General features: G+C 39.7%; 1 protein-coding gene across 1 annotated transcript; it reads right to left on the bottom strand.

Annotated features, from left to right (window-relative positions):
• Positions 1-445: 445 nt before the first annotated feature.
• LOC138599855 (NXPE family member 3-like) lies at positions 446-5,127 on the bottom strand. The gene is made up of 5 exons (XM_069671610.1): positions 4,756-5,127; positions 3,302-3,597; positions 2,975-3,045; positions 1,083-1,289; positions 446-999 (listed from the first exon to the last, which is right to left on the bottom strand). The coding sequence occupies exons 1-5, from the start codon at positions 4,930-4,932 to the stop codon at positions 446-448; spliced, it is 1,305 nt and encodes a 434-aa protein (XP_069527711.1). The 5' UTR covers positions 4,933-5,127.
• Between the last annotated feature and the right edge of the window lie 4,666 nt (positions 5,128-9,793).

The following is a 9,793-nucleotide window of genomic DNA, read 5'->3' as shown; positions in this document are numbered from 1 at the left end:
TTGGGTTTCCAGGGGCTTTAAGAACCGGAATCGATAAGCAGAATCTGAAGCAGAATCGTTAAAATCAATACCCTATCAAAACGATACCCAACCCTAGTGCTCATTGTGCTCAGGTGCGCAGCAGTCAGAAGGAGGAGGGAGACCAGAGAAACAGGGAGAATGAGAACAGGGCAAAACCAAAACGAGCCACACGCAACAAGCATTCACCAGTGTTTTTTATGAAAGTCAAGTTAACTTGTAGCTGTCTTCAGCCCTGTTTTGTCACTTTTGTTCTCAACATCCACTGGTTAAAAATAGAATAAAATATTCATACCTACTTAGTTTATGTATGGACTGCTGAAGATAAATCTTGCACTTAGTAGAAACACAGAAGAACAAAAAAACTTTCAATTAAAGAAATGGATGTTTGCTTGAATTTCCCCAAACTCTCTCCTTGAACCTAAATCTAGCTGCCCTTTTTGGGGCATACGTAGGACAAGAGAATGTCAATCATATTCTTAATAATGGGAGGTTGTGGATGAAGGCTATGAGGCAGGTGGTGAGCCAGAGTCATCTCCCAGGCATCCACCAGATGAACCTCAAGTCCCTTGAACATGGCTCTGAGCACCTTGTTTTCCTGAAGCGAGTACCAGTCACTGTTGGTAAGCGTCTCGTAAAGCGTCAGAGCTTTAAGGTTTGGAGTCCTGATGACAACCAGTGTGCCTGGAGCCCTGTTCAGCAGACGCACCACTGCCCTGCGGATGCTCTGAAGCCGTCGGATGTAGAGCTCAACTGGGAAAGTACTGAAGTGAGACCAGATGCCAACAACTATGACAGTGTTGTCGCCACCAGTTACCCCATCTATTTCATTGGCAATGTAATGCAGCTTGCTGATTGGGACGTTGAGAAAACGAATAGGAGGACCGTGGCAGCGGTATGTTACCAAGAATTTGTTTGCATTGTCCAACATCATGAAAGGTCCTACTTGCTTAATGCTGTACAGGTTAAACTCCTTGGCATCTGAAAGTAGTACAGAGGGGAGAGGTTAAGCAGAGGTCTAAACAAAATAAAACTGTTTCCAGAAATCCCTGTGGATCAGCTACCTGGTAGGAAAGCATTGAGGTATTCAAACCACTGCCTGATGGTGGAGTCTCCATACAGGTGGACAATCTTGCCCTTCAGACACTGATTGACGGCAGAGGTGGTGTTGAATTGGCGAACTTTGATTCCACCTAGTGCTCTCCACACGCCCTGGTAGTAATAGCCAGAAACTCCAGACTTCCCAATGCTTTCCTTGACCTCAGGTTGACCTGAGAGAAAAGGATGTGGGAAGAGTTATTTTATATTTTACTGAGAAGAAACATAACGTGTTATCAGTATGTAGAGCTTCTGTGGATGCGTGTAAATGTAGATATGCAAAACAAAACTCCAGACGACAAAGGAACAGTGTCTTGCCACCGGCCCCATCAGATAACCAGAGAGAGACCGAGAGAGAGATCTTGGAGGTCTTTATCAGGCAGAGCGCACCGGGCCCACTTGCAACTCATGACGCTAATGAACCCTCCAAAGTGGACACACCTCTCCTGCAACACAGGCCACGTACACAACCAGCACCAAACAGAGACACCCAGTGGCCAGGTGGAGGGATCATCATATTGTATTAAAAATGCGATCGCAAGTGTGCCTCTCGGCCCAGCTACTGTGGCCATAAGGATAGAATCAGTATCGGAGGATGTGTCTCAACAAGTGCTCAAGGATTTAGACGTGTAAATGCTTCTCACTGCCATTTGACGAATCTTAGGAAGATTTCCTCATACTTTTGCCATTAAAGGGGAGGAGGAGAGGAGAGGACATCTATAATGAGTTCCAACAGTATGTGCATGACAACAACATACAACTGATGGCACGGTGAAGCACGTCAGTGACTTATTTACCTGCTGCCAGAGATCCGCTCCTTTTTGGAGTTACGGATTGAGCAGCACAAAGAACTGTCAGACGACGTGGGATTTCTGACAGACCTGATGACCAAACTAAATGAGCTTAACTATGAACTGCAGAGTAAAGACAAGAAGGTGCTACACATGATAAGTGTCAGTTTCAATACTTTCAAAGCCAGAGTCGGTCTGTGGACCTCTCAGTTTAGAGATGTGAGACTGACACACTTCCCAAACTTAGAAAGACTGTCAAGGAATGTGAGAGAAGCTAAACATGAACAATTCTGTGGCCATTTGGATAAAGTGACATAAAGTGACATAAAGTGACAGCTGAATTTGACAGGTGTTTTCAGGAAGTGCATGTCATGGAGGACGTTGTCAGATTAATCACGAATCTATTTCTTTCCGTTGACATCAACGCGTTGTCTGTGAAGTTGCAGGATGCATTTTACTTACCGAATGGAGAGGATATGGAAATATTTGAACTGCGAAGTGATATTAAATTGCCAGCCAGGGCAAAGCACGGCAACTTCTGGGAACTTGTGAGCAGGGAAAAAGACACCTTAATGACTGTGTGAGACTAGGTGTCTCTAACTATGAGCCCAACTACAGAGCGCTAGTTGTTGTAAAATAAATAAAGAAACGAGGCAGCATTATTCAGCACTTAAACGTGTGGACTTTTATTTCCTATATTTCTGAACGGTACATCTTGTTCTATATTTGGACACGAGAAGTGATCTTGGCTTGGAAAAGGTTGGTTACCACTGCACTGAAGCTAACATGAAAATGTTCATCATTTAAGCAGAACATTGGCAGTTGTTAACTTGTACTAAAAAGTTCTAGCTCTTGAGCTGTGTTTTTATGGTTTTATGGGATATCATTACTCCGGAGTAACTAGATACACAGCTACTCTTTTCTGCCAACACTTTGCTCTGGCGTCAATACAGAGATAGGTTGTATGCAATTTTTCCACTGACAATTTTACTTTCATGGTCTTAAGCACATAAGGTTTTGAATTGTTATCATAGGTAAAGGTGAAGGTAGGAAAGATCCTATTTTACCTTTCCTTTGTGGCAAAACAGCGATGTTAGCAGGTCCTGAAGCCTGAATGAAGACTTTCATGTTGACACCCCTGAAGAAAAGCTCACATAATAAAGTATCTCATACACACATTAAACCACCGTCATGTTATTAATCTAAAGAAAATTATTTAATATTCAATTATTCTGCTTCTTAGTTGGACTTTCAAGATTCGCTATCTACTTTGTTACTGACAGTCAACGAATTGATTCACAATATTTTGTTTGTTATTCTTACGCAAGTAAATATTGTATACATATTTATTATAATTGAAACTAAACAAAAGTTTTTTCTCTCTCCTCCCTCACCTTTGGAAAAGCTTATCCTCTGTGGCCTTGAGTTTTTGGGTGAATCCTCCCTTCATGTGGTTAATCCTGTCATCACAGCTCAGCTTCTTTGGCTTGTAGCAGAACCAAGGCTCACCCGTATGGAGGTCTGTGAAGTTGCACAGCGGCTGCCCGGTTTCATGTAGGCAGACGTTACAGGTGGTAGTTTGAGAAATTGAGCCTGAGCGGAAGAGGCTCTTGAAGAAAATCCTATCAGGCTGTTCTTTGGTCAGCCTGCGCAGCACTGTGACAGCCTCACTAGGGTGAACCAGCGTCACCTGATAGTACAGAGAACAAGAGTTTTCACTCAGTCGTGTCAAGTTACCCGGCAGCTTACTTCATAGCGCAAATGTTTACTGATTAGCTACATGAAGCTAGCAACAGTTGTTAACGTGCTACTGACAGTTTTAAGGTGAGAAAAACTACAGCTGGTGATTAGAAATAAGAAGAAGGAGAATAAATGTTTTTTGTTGCTGTTGTTTTTGAGTCAGTAGTGAGGAGCGAGGAGTTATCACAGTTATATTACAAACTGTCTGCCCAAGGCTAATTCATAGATTAGCAAACTAAATAGTTAAGCACAGAATGAAATTGTTGTGTATGAGCCACATTGGCACCGGTCGTGGCTGTAGTTTAATGGCAGTTACAACAGTCTGCCAGAAACAAGTGTTGAAAAAAATGGTTTTTCAGAGTTGTGATGTGCAGAGCACAATAAAGTAAAGTGTGTGAATTTGAGATGCGGTCCGCACGTTCTTAAACACTACAGAAATGAACCTGGCACCCTCTTGTTAGCGAGTACAATTGGTCCTCTTACCACTACAGCCAGCCATTCTAAGTGACAAAAAACAATCCTGACATTCATGTAGGGGCACCACAAATCAATCAGTGACAAACACTCGACTAGCTAACAAGCCAGGTAAAGCAAGTGCAGACACAGTTACCTGCTAGTAAGTGCTAACAGTTGAATAAAATTATACTAGATATTCACTCACCAAAAAAAATGGAGCAAGGACTTCTTGGGCAGTCATATAGTGCATTAACTACACAACTAGCCAATTAATTGATTGATATTTGCATGAAAAAAAACAAGAATACGCTTAATTAAAGCCTAAATATTAAAACCCTGTTTTAAGTCTCTATAGTTTAAAGAAATATCCTCAAGAGTCTAAAAACATAAGAACCAAGCTGTAAACATGTTTATTTGGGTAGTAAAGTTGGGCATTTAACATGGAGATCAGTGGAGATTGGCTCGCTAGTAGAGGCAGCCTCCAGTGGTCATTAGAGGTACTGCAGTTTTTGGCATTTTCACAATGACTTAATTTATTGGTTCTGGAAGTTGACACTTGTTAGCAACAGTAAGTCAGTGGGGAGAGGTTTATATAACATATTTTAAACACCTATAGAACAATTACATTTAAAAAGATAGCCTTTAGCATTACCTCAACCTGTGCACTTCCTTCCCAGAGTAAAGAGAATACAGCAGAGTAGGAGCCATTGAGGTAATCCACCACTTGCCCGGCCACACCTGCTCCAAGTGTCTTGTTGTGCAACCGTGCAATTAAGACATCTCCTCCAGACTTCTTGGCTTGACCTTGGAAGTCGTATATTTTGATCATAACCTCCAGCTGATCCCCTACATGCCACTGCCCCCCCTCCCTCTTCCCTGGGAGAATGGTGAAGGTGCTGTGGGCAGGATCACTTGTCTGATTCAGTGGAAGAGGAGCTGGCAAAAGTGGAGTTTCTGGCCAAGCAATCGAGTCTAATATGAGGCGTTCCTCTAGAGCGTCTGTAGAGGACAGTGGCTGGAAGGTGCAGAAGCCATGATGCTTCTGAGGATCAGTGGTAGCTCCCTGGAGGTTGATGGTGGAGATTTCTTCATACTTTAACTGGCAGGGGGTTGAGACAGAAAGATTGTGACAAAGATGCCTTAAACAAATGTAAGAAAAGCAAATGAACTAAACAAAACAAAAAGGGCAAGAAGGACATTTTTTTCTGCTCTACACAACAAAATGACACAATATTCATGGATGGTAACAATCGTTGATCTGTTAGTTGTAAGCTGCTGGAATTCACTCTTAAATAGTTCTTGTTCTTTGTAGGTCATGGCGCAAGTGCATTTAGGACCCGCTCCACTTTTGCTTGTTAAATGGCGCAAAATCTGGGCACAAAGTAAAGCACATATTTAGTCTCTTAATTAATCAAAGATGTATTTTGCGTATAACATTAATCATATATAATCGCTTTCTTATGGCATAGCACCAATAGTGGTTGGTGCATCTTACCACACCCCATTTTAAGTCCAAGAGGCCCACAAGTGCTACTAATACAATATGGACGCTAGGTGTGAACAAATCTGCTATTTGCACTTTGCACCTTTTTGCACTGCAGAAAGACTGGGCACTTTGTTTTTCTGACGATCAGGGGAGCATTAAGTAAAGCCAGTACATCTCACTGATTCCCCCAATGAATCTTTGCAGATCACAGCGGGGGAGATTGAGGTAAAGTGACGCAAATAGTTCAGGAAGGATTATAAGCTTTGAACACATCAGGGCAGTTAGATGCAGAGTCAAAAGTCATATTTAAATATATCCTCCAGATACTTTTAACTGTACTTTCAAATCCGTAGTTTTATGTGTTTTTATGATACTGACTGCTTTATTTTTTTATTACACTGTATATGTAAAGGCCCAACTAGGGAAAAAGTTCAAAATTAGCGAAAGCTATAAACTCTTCATGCAACACATCAGTTTCGTGCTCTGTACTGGAACTATGTTAAATTTTATTGTTTCTATCAAATAGAGTAAATTCAAATTCACGAGTATCTTAAAGTCTGACAGAAATTGCATTTAGTTATCCCAAACTACTGAAGTAGTTCTGTTTGGCCCTTCTGACTCCACCAGTCAGATCTGTCATGAACTTGTGCCCACTGTCAACATGTGTAAAAACCTCTGCATAAAACCTGCCAGATCTTTAGCAGGTACATAAAAGCCTGAGCATTACTCCCCCGTACTCGCCTCCCTCTACTGGCTCCTTGTCAATTTTTGAATTCATTTTTAAAATTGTATTTCTTGTTATGAAGTCACTTCATGGATCGGTTCTCTCATATTTATCAGAACTCTTATTTTTTATTTCATTTTTATATTTGTTTGTGATCATTTGTTGTGTGTTTTTACAGTTTTATCTGCCACTGCCTGCGAAGCACTTTGGTCAGCTCACATTGTTTTAATGTGCTATACAAATACATTTGACTTGACTTGACTGAAGTGTGTTTTGGGCATCATTTGGTTTTAGGAAATAGTTTCAATATTTGTCACCTATTTGTTCATTTTGTGTCTTCAGTGGGAAGAAATGGGAACCAGTAGTTTGGAACACATCGATGGTTTTAAAATTGCAACAAAAGATTTTTTTAAAGACAATTACCCAGAAACTCATATTGCATTCATTTGCAACATAAACGTGACCGTTATCTGAGACACATTAAAAGACAGTTAAAAAGAGTAGCCTGAAATCCGACCAATATTCAACATTTCATACAGGGTCCACTTTTAAAGTGTTCCCAGGAAAACCAAGTTCTCACCTTCAGTAGGTCCAGGTAACCAAGAATAGCGATGAAGACAAACACAGCCAGGAAGAGGAAGCAGCACTTTGGAAGGTTTTTGCAGAACTTGTGTCTTATACAACTTTTGACCTCCATGTTTGGGGATCAGTCCTCCTCTGGTTCTGAATTAAAACATACAACAAAAAACCAACCACAATAAACTGGTGAGACGTGCCCCCCTCCCCATCCAGCTCATCATCTGTTGCCTATGTGACAGAATTGAGCTCAGTCAGGATGAGAGCGAAGCTGCAACTTCGAGAATCTATGACAATTAATTAAAAGGAGAGGATGAATTCTTAAAATGAGGCCACAATTTATGATCTCGTGTGCACAAGACTGTAAATCGAAGAAACTTTGACATGCTTGACTGCTTGACTTGCAGAAAAACAAACAAACTTGTCAGACTGGTATGTCAAGTGACACCCAGGTGTTTTAATAGTAGTTTGTATGACAGGTTTTAAAAGAGTTAGAGTTGTGTTTTCTTCTACAAATACAGGGATTAAGGTCACTTGTACAGTTTTGAAGCACTGGTTCTTTAGGTGTTCCTGTGGTCTGTGAACTTTTGGGCCTTTGAATTTTCCATCAGAAACAGAAAAAAATGTTTATGCTTTATAAAAGGAGAAAAAAAAAAAGTGTGGTATTTCAATTATGTATCTGCCAATTTCTCAGTATTTGTTCCAAAACCAAAATTTTAAAAAACGGATAACGACTCGTTTTTTCAATTTCCGATTTTGTGCTCAAATGAAAAATGAAAAATTGGATAATGGTCGTTATCCGTTTTTTCCACTAAATTATCTAAAGTAAGTTGAATGACCCGGATATGACTGTATCCCCGGAAGTGACCAGACCGAGAACAAAGACGCAGAGCACAAGGTGCCAAAATAAACCAATGTAGAAAATGGAAATTGAAGTTTACGTCCTTTTCTGTGGGAACAAGAGGGTCACGTTGAAGCATGAAGACGTGACCACAGATAAAATCAGTGTCATTTTCCCGTTATGTATTTAAGCATTATTACACTCGAGGGTCTGCTTTATCGTCATTATTGTCACGACAGTGATGCGGTCAGGAACGAGGCCCTTGCGCCGAGTTGCCCTTAGCATCACTGCAGTGACAATAATGACGGTAAAGCATTGATTGTAAATTTATCCAAAATGTGGAGCAATACGCTCTAAAAATATAAAAGTGTTTTGCTAATGTTCTCTCTGTTTCAATGGAAATACATGAGCTCTGGCGTTAACTAACGTTAGTCCCTGTCAGCAGCTGATCTTTATCCACAATAACTTAACAGTTACACTTAAATATACTGCTTTCATTGATCGGAAATGTGATAGTTTATATAATCCAATTTTTAGGCGTTTTTTTTTCAGATTATTGTTAAAGTTATCTGTTTGAAATGATTTCTATGTAAATGCTATTTTCTGCACAAAGAGTTCACACAGTTAACAGCTAAATGAGGTGCATACACCTAAGTATAATTCTCACATTAAAGTGCATTTTGAATGTCCCTCACAATAGCTAACTTGGGCACTTCAAATCTGTTTTTAGTGTCCTGTTTTTAAATTCTTAACCAACCTATAGGATATATGTTTTCAACAATACAGAAAATATTTGGTTGAAAGGATTTGAGTGGATCTGCACACTTACTCCTTTCTTCTTTCCTCCCTCCTTCCTTCCTCCCTTCCTTCTTCCCCTCTTCTAACACAATGAAAATAAATGACTTTTTTTTATCTACAGGTCCTGTAGATAATCCAATGTTCTCAACCTGCTGCAGAAGCCTTATCGGGTGTAAGACATGTATCATGGAGTGGAACAACACACACAGTTACTGCCCAAAGTGTCGTGCTGCGGATTTGGAGGGCAGCATCCACGAAGTGGCTGGACTCTCTGAGGCACTGGCACCACTGGAGAAGTTATACTGCTGTAATTTCTCTCTTTTACAGTGGCAACAAATGTTTGTTTATAGTTTGATATCAAGTTTTTATACAATTCAGAGTATGTTGCAAGTTCTTATGGCACTCAATAGGTTGAGATTTTGCACATGGTATGATACAGATACCAGTTATTCAGGGAATTAAGTTTTACTAGTGTCTAATGTTAAAGCTTAAAAAGCACTTTCAGTCACATGTACAGTCACATGTTTACTTTTTGCACTTTTTCTTGTATATGATTACGTTAGCGTATTGCTGCCACGCCAGAAAAAAAACCTATTTGTATGATGTTATAACGTGAAAAGTTTATTGTTATAACAAGATGTTTTTCACGTTTTAACAAGACATTTTCACGTTATAACAACATAGTTTCATGTTATTACGACATACAAACGTATCACGTTTTAACAAGAAACATTTCTTGTTATAACAATATACTATTTATCACGTTGTAACGTGATAAATAGTATATTGCTTGATTTTGAAAGGTCAACACTAATCATGTCAACATTAACCATATCCACTAACTACAGTACTTTTTCTAAAATCTGTACCTGCTCAGGGACTGCAGATGTAAACGAGCTCATAGCTACATCTGGCATACATCATCTCTTCTCATTTGAGCTTAATGTATTTGTGAATGGTCCTTGTTTCATAAACAAATGAAATGGAATGGAAAATACTTATTATCTTTATATGTAATCAATAGGACAAAATTCACCCTTGAAGAAGTTGTCTGCACATAAGGTAACCTGTTGACGTTGTGTCTGTATTGAGACAGCTTTTCTTGCATGTACAGGGTCATTTACAAATTTGTAAATTATATGGATATATATATATATGTTGATATGATCGATTCAGTTCTGTTCTGTGTAGGACTAGGTGATACAATCCCTTGTTTAGTTATTTAACATTCAGATGCACGTATTACACACAGTACAATAACCCTA

The sequence above is a fragment of the Semicossyphus pulcher genome, unplaced genomic scaffold, assembly GCF_022749685.1.
Source record: "Semicossyphus pulcher isolate SPU_LCO1_2020_fin unplaced genomic scaffold, fSemPul1.0.p SCAF_20, whole genome shotgun sequence".
NCBI classification, from domain to species: domain Eukaryota; kingdom Metazoa; phylum Chordata; class Actinopteri; order Labriformes; family Labridae; genus Semicossyphus; species Semicossyphus pulcher.
This window is presented reverse-complemented; position numbering and strand designations above follow the sequence as displayed.